This window comes from Rhipicephalus sanguineus, chromosome 6, assembly GCF_013339695.2.
Source record: "Rhipicephalus sanguineus isolate Rsan-2018 chromosome 6, BIME_Rsan_1.4, whole genome shotgun sequence".
Lineage (NCBI taxonomy): Eukaryota > Metazoa > Arthropoda > Arachnida > Ixodida > Ixodidae > Rhipicephalus > Rhipicephalus sanguineus.
The window spans coordinates 137,280,216-137,303,023 of record NC_051181.1 but is presented as its reverse complement, the minus strand read 5'-3'; the positions used below and the strand labels follow the sequence as shown (position 1 = coordinate 137,303,023).

The 22,808-nt window shown below is 47.2% G+C and overlaps 1 protein-coding gene across 1 annotated transcript in view; it reads left to right on the top strand.

Moving 5' to 3' along the window:
- Positions 1-17,451: 17,451 nt before the first annotated feature.
- The window catches only part of LOC119396507 (serine/arginine repetitive matrix protein 2-like), a 34,301-nt gene continuing 28,944 nt past the window's right edge, over positions 17,452-22,808 (top strand). Inside the window, 3 exon segments of the mRNA XM_037663757.2 lie at positions 17,452-17,595; positions 21,103-21,266; positions 22,379-22,572. Of these exon segments, the coding sequence (XP_037519685.1) occupies positions 17,538-17,595; positions 21,103-21,266; positions 22,379-22,572 (416 nt within the window). The 5' untranslated portion in view covers positions 17,452-17,537.

Genomic DNA, 22,808 nt, shown 5'->3' with positions numbered 1-22,808 from the left:
CTTTGGGTCCCTATATTCCCGGGTTTCGGCACCAGATAATGTTGTGGCGGAATAGCAGGGAGGCAAAACTTTCTTTAGTGCGTTGGACGACGACGGAGGATCAAGACGTCCGCTCGGTTCGAACGCATCAAGAAGACTCGTTTATTCTTCCACTATTTACAGGATTCTCGTAGAGAGGGAAAAAAAAGGAAAATAGAACACAAAAACACAGGCACAGTCAAAAGAGTTTCCTCTGCACCCCGCACGTGCAACTGATTTGAAGAGCAGACGGTCCATGTGCTTCAGTGTTCTTTCACGGGCTGGGCGCGTATGTCGTAAAACGACGATGTCACCTGTAGACGTTTTCCGCTTTTCCGGTACCCATTGTCGCCTCCAGATAGCGGGCCGCCGCTGCCGCAACGCCGAAACGCGTCCCCCCCGAGCTGCCGTCCTCCTCCCTTTCGCCGCGGGGCCTTCCAAGCTGCTCCGAAGTGGGTGGCCGCTTCACAATCTTCGACAAATACAACAGCCCCTGCTCCCAGTAGTACATTTCGTAGATCAATTGGTGACATTTATCAATAAGTTGTTACCGTTATTTGTGTTTAGTAACAGAGGTAGTAAAAACTGCAGCATAGGTCTTCCCCAATTAGTACTGACATATAATTTGCATCCACCGCCGTTCCGCGTCAGCTCTGCCCAAGTAACACTCAGCGCATCTGCGCGCTCATCGACTCATTTCAGCCAAGGGGATATATAGGGCAAGCAATGCTGTACGTTTTCGGAGAAAAAAGCAGATGCATTTCCTGTGGACTGCAGTAACATTAATTGACTGAAATCTTCATAAATACTGCTGGTTCCCGCCCTATCTTGCGTCGGCGGTGATGCAAATTTGATTTCAGGTAGAACGGAATAAACACAGGACGGAAGACTCTGACGCCTGAGAGCCCTTGCTCAGCTGTAGCTTCCTCCACAATGCAAGAGCGCAAGGTATCAAATCGTTGCATAGGCGACTCGCACCGCAGAGAACCTACGGTGCCTTTGTCGTGAGGCACGGAAGACGATCTTCACATGCAGAAGCTGGGGGTACATCTAAATTTCATAATCTAATTTTGTGACAGTTGTGTCGAATGAAAACTTCGCCGTAGTTGTTGGTCTGCCACTGCACTGCGGGCAGTGAACGCTCGCAAAAGTGGGGAGGCTCAGCCCCCCCCCCCCCCCCCGACTCTTGGAAATGGGGGGCGTGCCTATGTTGGCAACAACTAATTATTTGCAATGCTTAGTACTCTACTATACAGCTACTCGTAGTACACACCGCGCGCATCTTTCGCATAGTTTCGTATCTACCGACGATATACGACAGCAACGTTGGCGTGCGCCCGTTGGAGGCCACGCGGCGCGTCCTGTGCGCCAGTCCATCTCCCGGAGGCGTATAGGCCCCGAAAGGAGGTTTCGCTTCAACGTCACCTTTGTTCGGTTCGCCGGCGTGGACCGCTGGCTCATCTCTCTCGTCTTTCTTCGTTACTTTTCCGCGCCACTTAAGGCTGCGCGTGCTTTCGACACGCTTTTGCATACGCGTCCGCGCGCCCGTCTATGTGCTCCAGAGTGCACGCCGGTTCAGAATTTGGAGCAGACGAGCCGGATCAGATAAAAGGGGCGGGAAAAAGGTCAACGCTGCGCAGTCGTGGTTTATATAGGGTGCATGCATGGAGGAAAAGAACTTGCTGGACCGGCAAGAATTGGTCGAGATCCTCAGTGTCGCCTGCAGGGGGCTCGCTCGCACACGTGCGCGCAGATATATATATATATATATATATATATATATATATATATATAATATATATATATATATATATATATATATATTATATATATATATATATATGTATATATGTATATATATATATATATATACACACACACACACACACACACACACACGTACGTGCGTGTAGAGGTGAGCAAGGTTGTGTATGTTTATCGGTAGTTTGATGCCTTGGAATTAGTGCAAAAAAAGGACACACGCACAAACAGAACAGAAAACGGAAGAGAGTGTATTCGTCATCTCCTGTGTGTGCGCGTGTGTTTCGTTGTTGTGTTGTTTTATAGTTGTTGCTTTAGTTCCCTATATGCATCAACTTTAGCCCACAGGATTGCCCTTTTTTAAGGTACACTCTTTGCTCGACTCAGTAAAAAAACACACGAAAAAAATTCTCGTCGTCCGCACTTAGACTTAAAGGCAACCGGTCTGCTAAATCAGTACGTGGCCTCTTTGAGGGCAGCAGGAGCAGAAGCAGATATTTCTTGTCAATCATTTTATATGCTATACAATATACCCGAGTATATTATAACGTAGCGAATGCCGGCCTACACGGTACGACGCACAGCATCAACGCACGAAATGCGACTACGAAGAAAAGGGGCAAATTTGAGCACGCAGTACGTTGAAAGCACAATAGACCTCCTGATGTGACCTTTTCTTCAGGCGACGCGAATCTATCATAGAAGTATAAACACCACTGAATGTACAGCGCATATATGCATTCACGTTTGCTACGTGATGTTGACACACCTGTCAGAAAACTGGAGCGTTTGAATAGGGCTTTATATATGGCTTTACATATGGGGTTGTCACTCGCGTCTGTGTAAACGCCCGTATATTGCCGTCTGAACCTGTATTATAGCATATCCCCAAGACGGGCGAGCCAATTCGAGATGCATGCGTTTTCGTGATGCGCGCGTGTACAGACGGGCACTCGATCGCACAGCAAGATTGTATCACTCCAAGGCTGCGTGCCCCTGTAAGACCGGCCGTTGGCCCTTCCTTTCCATATATATCTATACTCGGAGTGATTTAATTTGAAACAACCTGGCCGGACGCAACAGCGGTCAGATGGAATCCGCAGACTCCCTGCATGCCATCTGCGCTGCTGGCGGCGGTAGTTTTGCAATAAATGTGCAGGCGCTTGTGGTGGTGATTTAAGTTCCTTCTCCCTACTGGGTCGCAGGCGACACTGAAAGAAACGTTTTCAGCCGTGTCGTTCTACATTTACTGAGTCGAAAGCCTCGAAATGTGACCGTCGATGTCGGCGTCAACATGAGTGACGCAAAAAATTATCATCATGTGATGACGTCCCCTATAACGTCATTATAACGTCACAGGTCACCAGAATTTTGAAGTTATCATGACATGGTGACGTCACTACATGACATCGTTGCTTGGTGAAATGTGGGCCGATCACGGAGGTACTGCAAAATCACGTGAGCTGCAGAAAGCTTCCATTGCCTCCGATCCCGGAGGCAGTGCAAATCCGCGTTGGGTGCAGAATGCTTTCGGGTGGGAGATCAATTCAATCGACTCAGAAGAAAATTAAGAAGGCTGGCTTTAACCTTCGAGTCGTCTTAGGCAAACAAATAAGGGACGTACCGTGTGACTTTCAGTGGAATAGCCGAGGGAGAAAAAATTGAGCTCGAGTTTTCAAAGGGGAGCTTTAAAAGCGTATGAAATTGAGCTTGTTGGTACGCGATCATAGTAAAAAACAGCTCAATAAAATGACGCCAAGAAAGACCAAACAGGACCAGCGCTGTTTGCGCTGTTTTTTACTATGATCAAAGGGGAAGTGTTGTGTACGTCAATCATGGGACTCGCATGCCACACACCCGTCAGGTGACAGTTCAACATTGTCCAACAAGCACCCAGGGGCACCTCGCTTCTCACTTAAATGTCCTTAACGGCTTCATAATGGGGTTTTCTTTCAAGACTGTGAATCAATGTTCCAGTTTATATTTTGTCTTAAATATAGTTTTATATGATAGCTTTTATGCCATACTTTAATTCACCAGTACCTTAAAATTCCCCTCAACAACCTTCGACAATTTTATTGAACATTAAGTAAACGTGCGCATCGAGTTCAGAATGCTGTCACGATCAACAATGCCAAACGCGGCAGCGCTACGAGCAGTGGGCCCCAAAAGAAACAAGAACTTCTCATCTCCGTGCATTTCGGCACTCCTCATCCCCTCAACGTTCGCCGTGACGTCAACAAATCGGCTGCTCGTCATCACCAATACCTGTTTGTCTGCTAGCACGTACGGGCACTCGCAACACCCTCTAGAGGGTGTTGGCACTCGCCGCTCTTCCTCCTCGCACGGCGAGGAGGAACACTCGACCAGGAGGAGAGACGAGCCGACGAACAGGGCATAGCGAAGGAAAGAGCGAAACGAGCGAGCTGGGGCCCTCTTTTGTATCATCAAACGCGCGTAACTCCGTTATTACGGCACCGTTTCGAAGAATTCGCATGGCTACGTGTTCGTTGTAGACTCGTGCACAACTGCAACAACACAACTAAATTTCGACCTCTGGGTGGTTTTAATCATAGAGTTTCCTACAATACTTACTAGAGGGAACTCTGGCGCTAGTGTCTATGGGAGCTGCAACGCATGACGCTTCAGCCAGCATGGGAATGATGGGTAGTGCACAAATTTGTCTAAACTTCGCTCTTTCGGCTCCGTTTGGCTCCGCGTCGGCTGCATCCGCTTTGTCGCAAAACTAAATTCAGCAAAAGTCAGCAGTTCCACTTCACCACTTTACTTTTTTAGGCTAACCAAATCAAACCTGGTCACTAAGATCACAACGGTCTATTCTTTTATCCGAAACGAACGCCAAAACACGGCAATAAACAAAGCCACAAGTACGTTTGAAGCCGCAAGCACGAAGACTAGGCAAATTTGTGTACTACCCATCATTCCCATGGTAGCTGAACGATCGCAGCGCCAGAGTCCCCTCTAGTTAATTTTAGGAAACTCTATGGTTTTAATGACCAATTCTAGCCTTAAAAATTGTTAACTTAAATTGCTTCGAAAACCCCAGTTCCCATATCGATTGCTTCGCACGAAAAAAAAAAAAAGTACTTTCCAAGCCTCACTTTCGGAACGAGTGCGCTCGTCCTTTCATCTTCGCTTGCAGGTTTCTGTTTTTTTCCCCAACAAGGTGCAGAAGTTGATATTCTGCGGTTGACATTGTGGCCATGGCCCATCGTTCACGCAGGAGTCACGCAGAGATAAAGGGCTGCACGGGGTTAAAGGGCGCTCGCACTGTATACCACATAAATAAACGCCAGTTTTGCTTCCGCCTTGAATGGAATTCCGCTGCATAGCCGCGAAGGCGTCTTGCATTCTCTCACGCTTCCATACACACACGTACATAAACTGCCCACCTACGCAGTAGTAGGCCGCCGCGTGGCCCCATGCAAGCTCGGATAGAAAAACCAAGACCAGTTTGTAGGTTCCTCCCCCCTTCTTACTCCATTGCTGGCTCGTTTCTTCTCGCAAGACACCCCCCTCTCGGAGCTCTCTCACGGGCGTGCCTGTGTTTGCCCAGATTGTCGCCGGTCTGTTTTGCCGACGAGCGCTGCACTCTCTCTTCCCTGGCGATGTACATATACATGGTACGAGAATCGTAACACCCCCCCCCCCTCACCCGGAAATGCGCACGCCGAGAATCCGTACACTCCGTATGCCACCGCTCACTCATCCCAACAACCGCTATCTGGCTCCCTTTATAGTACATGTATACATACGACATATGTCGTGCGTTCGTTACACGCTGAGCGCGGCTTGTTTGCTGCGGCACGCACTCTAGACGGGCGGGGTTCGCGCAGTCAATCAGAGGGACAAACTCCTTCTCACGAACGTATGGCGAGAGGGAAGAAGTATATAGACAGATAACGGGAGGTCCAGTCACGTGCGAATCTGATAACATCCATTCATTGGCTGCGGCGGAGTCGTTTGAGGGACGCAGCGTACGCGCTCCCATTGACTCTTGAAGCGGTTGTGTTGACGTACATCGATACATAGGCGTGCGCAGGGTTCCCCATCAGGGGGGGGGGGGCGAAGGTGCATCGCAGCGCCCCCCCCCTACTAAGTCAATGTATGGGGCAGATTTTGCGCCCCCCCCCCCTGCCCCCCCCCCCTGTGCGCACGCCTATGCATTGATGTACCTATATAGGGAAGCTTGGTATAATAGCGTGTACCACCGTGTTTTAAACTGCACTTATACGCTGAGACTTGCCGAAGTCTCAGTGGGCGGTGCTGTCACGCGTTCGATAGCAGCGCTACGCTCGCGTGAGCGGAATGTGCTTCCTCATTTGTGCTGCGAAGGCTATAATTTCAGTTAGAAAGAACAGCCCAGCTCGCTTCTTTCAGAATGTTTTAGCAGTGCCAGGGTGGCTAGTGTCGGTTCACCGTACGTACGGAAATACCGTACCGTCGTGGTCGGCACGCATCTTCATAAGTGCGTAGCACTTCAGGGGCACGGCTTGTCGTCCATCCATTGTCTCATGTCGCATGGTCGCGCTCAAAATTAGGTGGTCAATGCAGGCCTAATACAGGCCTAAAACAAGGCTAGTAATGCTCAAAACCTGGTTGAAATAAACTAACAAGGTCTAAAGTAATATAATTAACAGAAATGACGTAGATGTAATCGCAATAATTAACTTAAAATGGCTAAAAACACTTTGGAAACCTGCGGCTGGCACCCGCGCAGCGCAAGAGAGGGCGTCACCGCCACTCCACGCACAATTGCTCCTCCCACCGGCGCTTCTACGGCGCCTTCGTCGCTGCATCTGAAGGGGGAAACAACCTGACGGAGCTCGCTGCAGGCGACACATATCTCAACTGCCGTAACAAGCATGAAGTCGATAGAGCGCAGCAAAAAGTAGCGCGCATGTCGCACACCGAGTTTGCGAATCTTCCTAACAAGATTCTACTCGTGCCGGGGAAACCCCACATGCTTACCTCAAACGTTGACGTCATCGACGCTTTGGTAAACGGAGCAGTGGGAACTCAACGAACGGGAATCGCTGGGTGCCCGTGCTACGCACTTCCTCAGGTTTCACAGTAGTGGAGCAGCCTTTAGCGCAGGATTTAGAACTACACCAATCGGTACACAATAACGACATTTTAAACAAACCTTTTAGCTGCGCGAGTTGGTCACTGCATGCGCTAACGTGACGAGATTATCAATAGTGGCTAATATAGGTCTTGTAGACTAAAGAAGCTATGTAATACGTGCCGAACACGACGGTACGGTATTTCCGTACTTACTGTATACAGTATTATGTCATCTCTTCTAAAACACCGTATACTGTTGTCTGCGGATGTAGATTGTACGTATAAACGCAACGCTTGCTCCGTTGAGGCCTCGGGGAGCCGATCGATCGCTTATTAGGAGGCCGAATTAGAAATAGCTTACCCAAAGTTAGCGCGTTCGCCGTGGTTTCTGCGCATGTGCAGTATCGCGAGTGGGGTTTAGGAAGTCTTTCTATTGCTTTCCTTTCACACTCCTTATACAGGGCTTTAGAAATAAATGGCGCAAGCACGCGTCTTACGCACGCAAAGCGGACTTCAACGCTAAGAGCATACGCTAAACCACGGTGTGAGATGCCATGTATCTCACACCGCGCTAAACTCCGCTACCTGCTCTTTTTTTTAATTTGTTCTTTTATATAGTTATTTTTTTTTGAGTGCGCAGTGTGCCTCAAACTCTTGATCCCTTTATTTCTCAATATGTCTGCAATTATCTAGGAAGTTTTCTATCTTTGATCTACAATCGACTGGAATAATCTACTATTGCACGTAGCAGCTGCACTAAATCTGAAGAACTGTTGCGCAGTCATTCGTGTCATATATATATTCATGATATGTATGCATATTTTGGTAATACTTGCTTGGACTGTGTTTATGCTGTTAAGTTTCTGTCGCGTGTGCATGCCTGACGTAAACGTTTTCTTTCTTTCTTTCTTTCTTTCTTTCTTTCTTTCTTTCTTTCTTTCTTTCTTTCTTTCTTTCTTTCTTTCTTTCTTTCTTTCTTTCTTTCTTTCTTTCTTTCTTTCTTTCTTTCTTTCTTTCTTTCACATTGCAAAATGCTCCCTCCTAATTTCTTCCTTCCTCCACGCCGGGAATAGGACCGTCATCCGCTTGCTATAGCGGGGCTACACTTTAAATTGCTACAGGCAACAACGAAGGTCATGCGTTCATACCCGGGCAACAATGAAATGTGGCAGCGTGAAATTACTATGGTCATCTCAATAAAAGATCGTATTGCCGTATCAGAAACGGCTGACCGCCGACAAGACCACGGTCGGGGGGGCACATCAGTTATTGGAAAACGGCGCATATACATATATATGTATATATACGCATGTGACCGAAGCAACTTCGAGTGCCGTAATTCTTTGCGCTCGCGGGCGCCGGGTTGTTTGCGTACGACGACGCCGAGTTATTAGCTTCGCATGAAAGAAATAAAAATAAAAAATAGAGTGCTGTTTTGGCTTGTTTGTATACGTACGTTATCGTATATGTACGCTGACGTACGCAAAAGAAACAGCGTATACACACTTTCATGCATCACTTTCTCACAAAATCTTTCCCAAGTAAATTGCCCGCTTTTTTTGCGGTGTTGAATTCCTTGTGATAGTAGAATCAAAGCTAATCAAATGCAACATTTGTTTTTGTTTTTGTTTTCTTTCTCTCCCATTGACCTTTCACTGACCCAGACGCACTTCAGCTCCTCTCGTTGATGAGGCGCCTCTCCATGGCAGTCGCGTGCGGCCAGTCCAAGGCCGTCACGCGCATGAGATAGAACGCGTCGTTCAGTCACCTCTGCAGCGAGCGTGATTTCGGTTCGGGATATTGCGAAACGCTCGCTATATCGCGTACACGCGGGTCTGCCTGCAGGGAGCCAAAACGGCAGCCTCTTCGCTTTAATCGACCGTGCCATCCTGCCCTCGTGTATTTCTCCGTGCTCCAATTCGCATCCCGCAAAGGTCAACTTTTCCTCGCTTTCCAGTTATCCAAGTTTTGCGTGCTCGGTGTCCCGGACGGGTGAACGATAGAAAGAACACGTCTGTGCAGTTTTTCAGCGCTAAAACATTGAAAGGGCATGCGGCTGTGGCGCAAAGTTCGCGTGCGGGGGCGAGCTCTTTTATTATTATTTTGTTTTCTTTGCCTTTTTTTCTGCGCGCAGGCTGCGTTGTGGACGACTCGGGACTTTCATTTGCGAAACCTCGATGTCTTATAGCTGACCGCGGTCGACCTCTGGGCATGACCCGGCGATTAGCAACAAGATGCACTGCAGCACTGACATACATAATGGAAGTCGCCCGTTGCGCAATTTGTCGTGGGCGAGCATGTATTCCCCGCCGGTGTGTGTGGAGTCTGTATGGCACCCGCGCGAGAGTTCGGTGCAGTGCTGCGAAAGGTATAGGAGCGTGGATCGAAAGAGGTTGGCGCGCAGTTCCATCTCTCTCGACTGCTTTGGTTTGTGCGGCACACTGCAAATTACAAGTTCGACGTTGCCTTAATACAGCGATATAATCATTAAAAAAAAAACATTTCTTAAAGAATTATTCTTCAGGAGGTGCAGATCTTGTGTTTTTTGTCTGTGCTTCTGAATACTGTATCTTTATGTACTGTTGTCAAAAAAAATTATTAGACATAAAGGGTGGGAATGCACACGCCGGCTGCATTCTTTCCTCTCCAAACTCTCTGGCTATTCCACTGATGTCATTTAAATATTCTAACGCCTACACTGTACGGTACTGCATAATTAAATAAATTTCGGTGCATCGTCCACATACATTGCGCATAGTTCAAGTGCATGCTCAGAGAGAGCACTATTACAACTTTACATGCATAAACATTGCTGATATAGTTCTGTAATGAACGTTTCCTATGCTTGGATACACAGCAGATTAGCTTGTGAAACAACGTTTCCTTATTTTTTTTTTTCACTTGCCTAAAATGAACTCAAAGAGCGTTCGATAATGAAGTATCTGTATGACACTACATAGCCTAATCTATAGCGCCTGTACACAAGGAGAGAAATAGGATGCGTTTTACGTCACCCCCCCCCCCCCCTCCAGCACAATGCAGCGTAACCAACCGGTACTTACACTGGCTAACCTCTCCTGCCTCTAAACTGTCAATAATGTGCACTCATGCTCTCACTCTCTCCCTTACTCCATCGTTCCCCTCCCACCGTGTACGGTAGCAAGCTGGCAAAGCCTAGCTAAGTTATTAACCTTCCTGCCTTGCCTTCATTACCCCCCCCCCTCTCTCTCTACGGTTTATCCTCCTCGTTCTATTGCACGTAGCTTTAATGCCCCTTTCATGTAATTAAATGGGAACAAAGAACACATACAGGATGTAACACCGACTCTAGTGTACATTATATTCAAACTATAGGACGAAAGAACACACATGACAAAACTGACCACTGTGTCCCCGCGCCAAAGCGTCTTTCAATTTTCATGTGAAAACCACTGCGTAGCTATACGCAACTTTAACGTCACAAGTTGAAAATAAAGAAAAGCAAAGTAAATGAATGAATGAATGAATGAATGAATGAATGAATGAATGAATGAATGAATGAATGAATGAATGAATGAATGAATGAATGAATAATGGCATAAGCTTGGATTTAGGTACGCGTTAAAGAACACCATGCATGATTAAGATGAATAGTTCTCGTAGTTCGAGTGTTGCTTATGGACGTCAGGCTCCACAAACCAATCAATCAGTCAATCAATTAAGCGCTTTTTCTTTGCGTTAACATACGCGCACCCTGAAAGACCCCGATGGTTACACTTACTGAACGGAACTATAACGAGTGGATGGGTGTTGTGCGCCGGGCCGTTTCGCCGGCTTGTTGGGCAAGTTGTTGCGCGCCTGCATGTATATAATGTAACTGGGCTGTCAGAAGGCCAGACGTGCGCGTAAAGACTGAAAAGGAATATTCGGGCCTTGATGGGAAGTGCGTGCGCGCGCATGTATTCACGTACACGAGGCGAACGCTACAGCTGTATATACTAGTACACAACGCCGAGGGATTTGCAAATGCTCACGGAGGGACCGTTAACAGCGCCCCTCGACGCCCGAATGCCGCGCAGAGTGATGACAGATGAGCGCGGCCATGCAGTGTGCAAGCAGAAGATGACCGCTGGCCGGAATGCGCGCTTTCAGTCGGTGTTGCGGCATGCTGTGAATGAACCCACTTAGCAGAGCGCTTGGGTTATCACTATTAAAGTCTAGGAAATACGATTAAAGGGTGCACAGAAAAAGAAAGAAACGATGCAAATTGTGTAAGAAACTATAATGAATATTCAACAGTACCGCGCACTTTTTACAGGGATGAGCAGTAGGAAACAGGGCACGTACTGTTCGACTCAACGGGTATGAACATATCGAATATTTGATTGTTTCTAACGCGCTATAAGGGTCGTTTATTATTGAACGGGTAGGCTGTACAGCCAAATGAGACCGCGCAGGCATGTATACGTATATCGTTACATGGCAAACGGAGGTGTATTTTGTTCCGGGGTGGGGGAGGGGGGTGCCAACAACTCTTTTGTATGTTCGTGCGTGCGTTTGTATGAGTGCGTGTATATATACATACGCAAAATTGAAAATTTGGGTGGTTCAACCCTTGGGGGGTGCACCCCCACCCCCTGGCTATACGCCAGTGATGCCAACCGCATAGTTTCGATCACCAACAGATAGACACATATGAGTCATCAGCCTGTATTTAAACGTCTGTATAGAAACGAAAGGACCAACTAACCCAGATGCTGAGCCCTTACTCATATTATAATCGTCGTCGTAGACAAATGGACCCACAGAGAGAGAGAGAGAGAGAGAGTGAGAGAGAGAGAGAGAGAGAGACGCAAGCACGTTGACTTCATGTGCACTTCGCCACGAACGCACCTTCGTTAATGTTTGGTATGTGAAAGTTGCAGACGTGCGGATGCCGTTGTTTCAACTCACTTAACGCTTTCCTCTTTACCTCTTTTATTACTCCCTCCCCAGTGGCGCTAAGCCGTGCTTCCTTAAAGATGGCGCCACCTATCTCTTCCTAACTATATACTCCCCCCCCCCCCCCCCCCCCCCCCCATATTCCCACTCACACAAACGCATGCGTTAAAGGGGTGTTGTAAGGTAAGATGGCAGGAACGCGCTGGGTTGGCACAGAGAACGAATACCGCGCCCGTCAAGCCTATGCACGTGCTGCGACGGACCAATTTTCTCTTGCGGTCGGAATACATAAAAGGGCCACTTTCAGTGCTCTAACTGCTTATGGCCGGCCAGATGCATAGCAACGGCACGGCGGCTGCATGCTATGTATAGCGTCGCGCATACACATACACCGATTCCCGCTGCTCTTGGGGCCAGTCCAGCACGGCGGTGTCCTCTTGCGACTAGCTCCTGCCATTATTATTATTCCGAGCACTGCTGCCGGAACGCCGTACTCCTTGCCGGGCTCATAGACACTCAGCGCAGCGGCAAGGCGAAATATACGCTCCGCAGCGTGAAACATATACGCACGTGAGCTGTGCGTCGCGCACGTAGTACATTTACATGCATGCGAGGGCCGTTTGTCTGCTCTTTGACGGCCGCATAGAAAGCGAAGTGTGGGAGAGCACGAAACGACGCTTTCTTTTCTGTTCTTTGCCTTTCAGTTTTCCTTCTTTTAAACGTTGCTTACGTTCTCAACCGCGAAACTTATACGGCGAACTGAGCAAATCTTGTTTGCGAAGTCGAGTGTTTTTATCAGCGCCGATCGGAGAGTTTTCTTTTCTTCGTGGTTGGGACTTTCACTAGTTGGTATCGGCGGGGGAAAAACGCCCCGTTCGTGGCCTCGCTGCCACGCGCCGAAGGGCAGGCAACGAAAGAACCAATATTGAAAGATGCACCGAGAGATGAGCGGAGAATGAATCTGCATATTTCCCCGCACAGCGGGGCTTGGGCAAAAAGGCCCGCGCGCATACTGATGCGCATCTGACCATGCGTGACATATATATACTTTCTCGCGCTTACATAATAAGTGAGCTGTGCACGATTTCTAGTTGTCCAGTTGGCTCCTTAACGTGTATTTGCGTAATGCGTCCTTAGTGTCGAGCGACATTGTCTAACACTCTCAGAAAAAAAATCTATAGCATTTGGGGAGTATTTCAGCCACGCAACGTATACTGTAATCGTCGTCTACCTTGCGTGCTTTCCTTGCGTACCATCACTTCCAGGTCACAAGCGGCGTGCGCGATATCAGCGTGACATAGCATTCTTGATAGGTAAGTGGCGAGAGCCGGGTTTTAAAGTGACACTAAAGAGCAAAACGATTTTTCTCCTATTAGTAAAGTACTCTTTCACGATACCAAAAACACCACGCTTGCTGCGAGAAGACGCGTAGTAAGCGAGAAAACGCGCAAAAAAAAAAAAAAAATGTAAGTGGCGACTCCACCTTGAAGTTTCCGCACCATTCGCCATGACGTCACATTTTTTCACGGCGCCTGCTAGGGACCACGTAGTTCCTAATCGGTAAAAATGAAGTGCATTGTCCTCTGAGGGGGTCATAGACTTAACATACCAAGTTAGGGGTAATTTTGTTGTGCCAATGGCGCCAAAATACAATAACTACACTTTGAAATCCGTGACGTTACGCGGGGAGATTTCGGCGCCAAATTTAAAAAGGAAACTTTGAGCTTCATTTTCTCCTCTATTAGTAAACCTATGATGGCGAAATTACCGGCATTAAAGTTCTCAGAGCACACATTATCAAGCTAAACCGATTCATTGTTTCTCTTTAGTGTCCCTTAAAGAAAGGAAACGCGAGCAAGCCAGATGACGATTATTGTCCTGCGGCAGAAATACTCCCTAAGTGCTCGATTTGTTATTAGAGTGAACGCTCAAAGAAGTCTCGTATTGCTATGGCTGTGCTATGGCATTGTGCAGTGCGTATACGCCTCGTGAATATAATCGATCGTGTGCATAGGCGTGCGCACAGGGGGGGAGGGGGGGGGGGCAGGAGGGGCGGCCGCCCCCCCTGATCACCTAAGAGGGGGGGGGGGGCGCAAAATCTGCCCCGTACATTGACCCTTCTAGTCACCTGAAAGGTGGGGGGCGCAAAATCTGCCCCATACATTGACTTAGTAGGGTGGGGGGCGCTGCGATGAGCCTTCGCCCCCCCCCACCCCCCTGATGGGGAACCCTGCGCACGGCTATGATCGTGCGTGAAGGCACTTATAATAACACTGCACTTTACTACCACATCATGGCCTTCCCGCACATACAGTTAGTGGCATGCATATGTGCACCGTCCCGTCAGTATACACCCTTTTTCGGGCATGAACTTTTGCACCTCTGTAGAACGGTGATACAACCGCGCTTATAATAACACTATTAATAATATAATAATTGTTGGTGTTTTACGTCCCAAAACACGATATCATTATGAGAGATATCGTATAGTGGAGGGCTCCGGAAATTTCGACCACCTGGGGTTCTTTAACGTTCACCTAAATCGAAGAACACGGGCGACAATCATTTTCGCCTCCATCGAAAATGCGGCCGCCGCGGCCGGGATTCGAACCCGCGACCCCCGTGTCAGCAGTCCAGCATCATAACCACCGCTGTGGCGGGTTGTAATAACATTATTAACAACTGTGATTGTAAACTGTGCATAAAGCGTAGCTTCCTTTTTTTTTTTTTCATTTAAAGAGAGCGCCGCTCATGATGGTGTCAGAAACATCGGAGTACTAATACTCCTTCACGGGGTGCAACTGTCTGTTCATTTTACATTCGTCTTTGGGAGTCTTTGAGCTCGCCAGGGGAATACGTTTACTCTGCCGCAGTAATGGAGTTAAAAAGCAGCTAACTCTTTTTTTTTTCTGTTGTCGGTGCGTAAAACACGATTTCTCAGTACAGCTTTACGAGGGTAAATAGTCGGACGCATTCATTTTCTATCAGACATTGTCAGAACAATTTCTGCCTGCTCAGTAATTATCTAGCCTGAGATGTTCGACAGAAATAGAAAGACACATAAGCGTAATATATAAAAACAACATTGTCAAGCTTAGTGCCAGTTTAACGAACAAATTTAGAAAAAAAGTGCCGCTAGTAGTGCGAGCGTGGCTTTACTAGTCCGCTGTGGTATCGTGCATTACCCGAAATATTCCTGGCATTTCTAATGGTTTACGTTCTCGAAGGCGTTAAGGGACACTTTGTAGAGGTTTGCGACAATTCACCTTTCTTCACTTAAACATATTGCACCAGTCTTCGGCTACAACGCGGGGGGTTTCCATGTAGGTGTTCTGGTACGTGTGGACTATAGTCATGCACGGAGCGTCTCGTTTTCTTCGTTTCTTTTGACAGATGCTGTGTTGGAGCTTGCAATAAATAGGTCGACATGAAGTTGTGTGTTTTCAACGTTTACGTCGATCAGTACGTCTTCGATTAGCAAATTTATTGACAAGAAAGGTAGCGTTCTTTGACTGCCTTAATACAAATACGAAGCGAAGAGAAGCAAAGACGAGGCGAGCGCTGAGTATGCGCCGATCCTTATTACCGCGAAAACGTGACGCGTGCGCGGTGCATGACGTGTGTGCGAGCATCCAGCGCAGCGGCACGCGATATGCGTGCACAACACGTGCACCGCAGCGCACGTCCGGACCAAGGCGGGCGACGAGTGGTGACGCGTTTCCCATTTTCCCACGCTACAGTTCCGCCTTCTCCAGACGCGTTTTGGGCGACAAAACGACTCGGAGAGCAGAAGTGCGCGCCCCAGCTCAAGCTGCTCTCCCTGCACACACACACAGACGATAAAGACTCTCGAGACGGGGGAGAAGAAGAGACAACGGCACGGCGGCTGGAGCAGGGGGCACGGAGGCCCCCGCGCAGGGTGACATCGGTGTAACGATCCTTTCTGGAGGCAGTCAGGGAGCAGCACTAGTGGCGGCCAGAAACAGAATACCCCCCACCAAAAGGGCGAGCGGTGGGCTCTCTCTCGAAACGTTAAAGACAAAAAGGAAGCCTGGGCCGAGAACATCGCTACTGCGCCACCAAAAAAGAAGCCGCGCACGGCGGAAACGGCTCGTTTCTCCTCCACCACTGACTGCATGCTGCCGCTTCCCAACTGTAGTCTCCAGCAAGCTCAAATGTTGAGGAGTTGAGCGCCCCCATAGCTGCTGCCGCACACACAACTCGCGCACAAGCGACCATCGTCACCGTCGAATCGCTGCGTGCTCACGCAACTTCGGACGTGATGGTGTTTCATTCCCGTTTCTTTTTGTTTCCTCTCAGCGGCTTATAGCCGCTGCTTTTCCGTACTACTCTCCGCTGCTCCGGTGTTCGTCTCGCGTCGACGAGCGATCATTATAATGCGCGAAAAAAAGCGGATCAAGCCCCCCCTCGGAGGAGGCGCAACACAATGCCAGCACGAGCGCAAACACAAACGAAAACGCAAAAGAACGAGGAGGTGTGCCTCGTTCCCGCTTTTCTCTGCTGCCCTCTGTTACTCCTCCTCCTCCTCTCCATCATCTCCCGCCGAATAAAATGAAGCGAAAAACGAAAGCTTTTTCCGGTCGCGGAGGAGAAAATCGTGACGGGCTGCTGCTGCAGCGGTGGCAGGGAGGGGAGGATACTACTGAGCAGGTTGTCCGTGCAACTCCGCCGCCGTGCCGGCAACCCTGCCTGGGCACGCACTCGCAAGGGCCGAACCGTCGCTGAGGGGCGAAGAACTCGACGGAGCGGCCGTACAACTCTGTGGCAGCACAAGCACTTCTTGTGGGGGACATATCCACCGAATCGTACAGACGAGGAAAAACCCTTATATAAGAGCGCTATCTCTTCGTTGTCCTTGACCGCTGAGCGTTTTCACTGGTTTCAATTGATATGTCACTTTCCCAACTATCTCGGACCCAGACTCTAGTCTAGGCCATCACATAAGTTCCAAGAGCTTTGCGATGCGTTGCAGTATACACGCCACTCATACGTTAGTAGTCTCTGCTAAGTAGTAAAACTCAACAACTATTAAGTATTTTTATAACTCACAGCTAATGTGATTTTATTGGCTTGATATATTGAAGCGCATTTGACGCGTAGGTGGATGTAACCATTCAACTGTAAGCAAAATAAGAACACTAATGGCACAATTTGGCAACTTCGTATATGAGCGAAATTCGACCAGTGAAACATACAATTCAGAAGCATATCTAGATTCACCTGGTGCACTTTAGTAATCTAATAGCCGTATATCCGAGCTTGATGTGCCTGAGAAATACGTTATTCCGATACTTCGTTGTAAGGGCACATGATCAGTATATAATGAAACAGCGGCTTTGGGAGTATGCTCCCCGAGTTGGCGTTGAGAGTAAGGTAGTAAAAATAACGAAATAATTGCTGCGACCGAACTTTATTATTTGGTTTATTGTTGTCCAAACCCATAATGCCAACGAAGGCTTTCACAAAGAAACGCGCCAAGCATTTCCGGAATTGCGACGCTTCGCACGATCATCCGTTTCAGCGGAAAGCGTTATCTCATGTGTGACCGCTATAGAAGGATCGCTGGCCTGGGCTAATCTAAATGCATGGTTGCGTAAATAACAAGTTCGACACCGGAAGACGCACCTGCGCCGCGCGCACAGTCGCTCCGAAACTGAAAGCGGACCTCCAGCGATTGCACATGAGTCAGTGGGCGCCACCTTACGGCGAGCGACGGTAGTAGGGAGAAGATGGCGTATATCAACATTGCAGAATGGACACCGGAGCACGTCGCGGACTGGTTAAGAGGTAATTACTGGTTAATTCTTTCCCAAACCAGCCACGTAACGTACCTTAAAGCATGCCGGATCGTTCTAGATGCGTAAACTTACAGTCGCACGCGCCTGGCAGCGAGGTTTTGCTTCTTTCTCGCTGCCGTCGAAGGGAGTTGACCAACGCAGGCTAGGTGATGCGATGTTCCCCTGCGGAGGAATTCTTGCCCGCCGATTTTCTGTGTCCTATCGCTGCCTTAGGTCACTGCGTCCTAAAATGTTCTTATTGTACGAATGCTTTTTGCTGGAGTCACCGTGTGGGTCTGAATTGCGACTGCGCATAGTCACGCGCGCTTTTAAGCTGATCGAGTTGAGCGTGAAATCGACCGTTTAAAGGGACGGCGGTTCGCTGCGGCGACGTTCTCGGGATAAACGCACTTTGTCAGTTGCATCGCCGCGTGAAAGGTTATGGAAAGATTGCGTAATTGCCTTCGAACACTTCGCCGTTATCGGATTCTCTGTATCGACAGCTGACTGGAAGAGTTCTGTTCGTTCTCCCGGCCGTGATGAAGCCGCTTCGCTTTGGTCGTTCCGGAACCGGCGCATTTAAAGCGTAGAATGAATAGTGCGCGCGGACCGGAGAAAAATCGATATTTTTTCGCACGTGGTGGTAGGGATCGTCGCAGTGCTCTCCTTTGATTCTGTTTTTTGATCCGTCGGAGCGAAACCAACGAAGCTGCAATTCATCACCGGATAAAGGATGTTGATTGCGCGCGTTCGATTTCTTTGAGTGAATTCGTTATGTATACTTCAATCTCTCGGTTTCTGTTTTGCATCTCGCGTCAGTTCTATACTGTCACCGGGAAAAAAAGTGACTATTCGATCGTCGCGCGAAGTTTAGAGCGCGGCTTCGGATTCCCGCGCGTGGTATTGTGCCGTGTGGTGTTTCTCATCTTGACTTTCGTATGCGGGTCGTCTGCGCCGGGCTTCTCTCTTTTTTGTCTGACTCAGATGATTACGCGGTGGCGCTTGTTTCACGCCGCGATGACTCAAGGTCTACCGCCCGAGTCATACTGCGCGCTCATTAAGAGCGCGAGCCGCTTCCGTGGCTGAGTGCGCGCTGTGTTTTTTTCCTTTGAAGCATAGTGTGTTCCAGACACCGGCGGCGAAATGCGGCTTCTTTGTAGCTTTTTCTTTTCTTTCTTTTGCGGTTGTGTTTCTGGTTCGCGTTGCTTGCTACTTGCCAAGAGCATTTCCTGCGACGTTCGGATGAAAGTAAAGAGACTGTGTGACCAGTGAAACTTGCGGGCGCCCTTCATTGTCGCCCTTGTTTCGCTCAGACGCAGGCTAAGTGGTCTTGAAAAGGTGTCATTAAAGGATTTGAGACAATACCCGCCCCGACTGGATCAAGCCGTGACCTAATTTGTACTCTGCAATTACTTGTATGATTGTTCACCGTTTTCATGGACGCGAGCGCAATCAGCTGCCCCGGCTTGTAAAAGCTTGTACTGTTAGTCAGGCGATGGATCTCTGCCAATTTATGCCAGTGCTGACGCATGTGAACGGTTTATGACTGTTTGGTACAGGCCGACATTGAGTGAAAATTGCATGTGGCACTTGCAGACAGCTGTTTTTATGTGCTTTAATTAGGTGCATCCTAATCTGTTTATGCCATGTACCTAAGAGAACCACAGTCATGTACCTGATGCAAAACTAATCTACGTTCTTTTATACTCATGTCACTTGGCTGATGAGAATGTCCCATATTCATGCCATTATACTGAGACGGCTTTCTCACAGCTGAGACAGATTTTCTCAGGAGCTCTAGTCTTTGTGTAATAGAATTACATAAGGGCCCCCTTCACAACTCCTATGCGAGTTATGGGGCCCTGCCTTTATAACATAATTCATGTACCTATCTTCATGTGAATAATAAGAGAATTGATTGATAAATGTGATAGCTAGCAAAGATTTGCAAAGGCATCGTGCCAGGAAAGGTAAAGAAGCTGTCTTTCTGACAAAATAGTTATATGTGGCAATATTCATAACAGATTGTGGAGTTTTGACTGATAACTCATGGTTTGCTTGACAGTCATTAACAATGTTGTATTGTAGTGGAAGTGAATGGAATAACTGATAGTGTTATACTTTTTTTCTGGTGTCCCTTTTTACTTGATTATACCTATGATCAAGCTGTTGCTCTTTACAAGTTATGACCACAGTACTTGAAATATGTTGAACACTGTTGCCTGTGCAGAAGGGGGTGTGTCTGGTAAGATAGCATACGCACTGCTAAGTACATTGCACATTCTTGAATGTACGCAGGCATGAGAAATAATAAGTACAAATAACCATGTACGAATAACAGATGAATTCTAGAAAAGATAACATTTGATGAAAAATGACTGGGCATAGTTGTCACGAGAGTGTTGCTCGTTCTTGGTGCGAATTTGCCAAATAACAAGACGAATCATCCTCCTAGACCTTTATAAACGTTAGGTATTTATCTCTGCTATGACTCAATTATGACTACTGCGCTTGTTTGTCCTTTTCTTGCCCTTCGTGTTTCCGTCCGTTTTTTGCGCAGTTACAATAAGTATGGATCATTACCAACTAGCCCAACTTACCACTCTTCTGAACTTCAATTATGACAATGTGTCTTTAGGTAAACGATAATTTTGTGACATCCAGAATGAAATATATGGCAAATTGAATGAGTGTTCCTTTCAATATTGCTATAGACTACATGAGGAAGGCTAATGAGGAAAAAAATTATGGCAACTTTGCCCTAATGGTACCAAGCCTGAAGGAACAGCACAACTGGGTGGGCTTCCTTTATTCTATTTATTTTTTTCTTTCTCTTTCTGTTTCTTGTATCTGTTTTTCGTACCTGTTGCCTTCTATTTCTTTCTATTTCTTTATCTCTCTATTTCTTTCTCTTTCTCACTCTTTCTATCTTTATTTCACATTCTTCTTTTTCTTTCTATCTCCCTCTCTGCTTCTTTCTCTCTCTCTATTTCTCTTTCCTTCTTTCTTTCTATCTCTTTCATGTGTTTCGTGTGCTCCACTTCGCCAAGCAGAGTTTTCGTACGCTTACATCTGCTGTAATCAGTAGTGGGGCGTGCCCACTTCTTTTAGTGCATACCCACCTTTGGTTTTCTGTGGACACCAAAGTTGTTACGTCCGGCCCGGCTTAAACAACTCCACTGTTAAAAAGTTAAAATCTGGACGTTATAGGTGCCTTCTTCTTTTGTCCCCACAGGGCAGTTGAACTTTTTGTTGTTTGTAGCTCTTTCATGCTATTCGATAATAAGGTATTTGACACTGCAATAGCTGTTCCACAGTGAAGAAGGAGAGATAAAACGAAAGGTCTAGAACTTGGCACTGGTGTCTTCTAAACACGCTCAACTTCTATGGTTTGGGCACGTGTTTGAAGTGCTCAAGTGGGTCTGAAGTCTATGACAGTTATCTCTTCGACCAGACAACCTGATTTTCTAGATAAGGTCTTGTTTACACAAACTCTGTTCTTGTCTTACACGTGCAGGCCTGGACGACATCATTATACCATACGTGCACTTCTTCCTCAACAACAACATCGATGGCCACCACCTGCTCACCCTCGGTCCAGATGATCTCACTAGCCTCAACATTTCAAAGGTCGGCCACCAGGAACTCATCCTCGAGGCAGTTGACCAGTTGCGTCAGCTGGTGAGTCTGCTTTGGTTGCTAAAGGAAAGAGGGCAGCCATCTCTTTCCAGATATGCTACCTATTTTCAACTATGGTCGGTTACAGTGTAAGAAAAAATGTCAGCTCTGCCCACAGCCACCACTGTCCGTCCCACAGAGAATTTGCATAATGCCCCATCCAATAGCACTTACTCATTTTTATGACATTTATGACATCAAGCACTCCTGGGGTGTTTCACATAGTTGGCTTTCCCGTACAGACACACGCTTGTGTCGCTGGTTTCAGGTCAGAAAATCGAATGTCCTAATAAATTTCGTCAGGAATTCTGACATCGGTGCTCAGCCAATTTTAATGTTTTAGGCAGTACCGATGAACCTTTAACTCTTAATATGCGTAGTACTTACATTAGCTGAGAAAATGTACTCACAGTTTAAGTGGAAACCAGCCAACACAACTGTCTTTCACAGGTGGAGCGCAGGTGCACTGTGGTTCGGTGGGTGGAGCCAACATATTTTCTTACGTTGTAACCGAATGTAATGTTTACAGATGGAGAGTTCTGGTTTGATTATTGGTTCAAAACAACAAGCTGGGCAAGTTAGGTTAACACTTGTAACTACAATGGAGTGCTCGTGTTGTCTGAGTCCCTGACCATTATTTGCCTCATGGTGTTATCTCAAACATTATTGTTTTTTAGTACCACAGGAACTGATAACATAGCTGCATGATGCAAAGCAGAGAGATGAAACATTGTTTCTAACACTGGTGCAGTAGTCCAGCTACTAGACTTACATGTAGAATTCTCCGTAATGTGATGTTATTTGCTGCAGAAGCGAAGAGACTTGCGTGTAGACCTTCTTATTGATTCAGTGTTTGTAAGGTATTGTAGGACGATGTGTTGCATACAGAAAGAGAGAATGGCATTTAAGATGGTTAACTGTCTGTGAGTCTGCTGACCAATCAACATTCCACCACCCGAACTCAGAAACAGCACTCTTTTTGCATGTAAAGCTTGAGAAGTTCTTATTTTTTCAGTTGTGTACGAAATACACTGCAGTTTTTATTTCTGCTAATTTGCACGTTGATTTTGTTGCCCGAAGTACTTACTTGCACATTTTTCTGCTGAAATGCACAGCACTACAAGCTGATCACAGAGAACCTGCAGTCACTGGCACTGAAGCTTGGCTGCAGAGCACGCAGTGTTTACAATGAAATCAAGCGTATGACAACAACAGACCAGGATAATGTCGTGAATATTGCCACCAGCATCCTGGCTGATGTCTCGGAGGTCCTGCTTGCTGTCAAGTCTTTCGTCTCATGGCTGGACAGGTGATGACAGTGCTCATCTTTTCTCTGTTCTGGTTGTTGTAGGTGCATCCTGTTTTTGACTATAGCAAAAGCCTTTGTTTGCAAAAACTTGCACATTTCAGATAATTAAGGAACTCAGATAGTAAATATAAGTCTCTGAAAGCTCTTTGTAAAAGTGGAGCACCATTCTGTCACTGCATTAAATGCGAAACACATATAATTTCATATATATTAAGCATGAAAATAAGCTGTTGTAT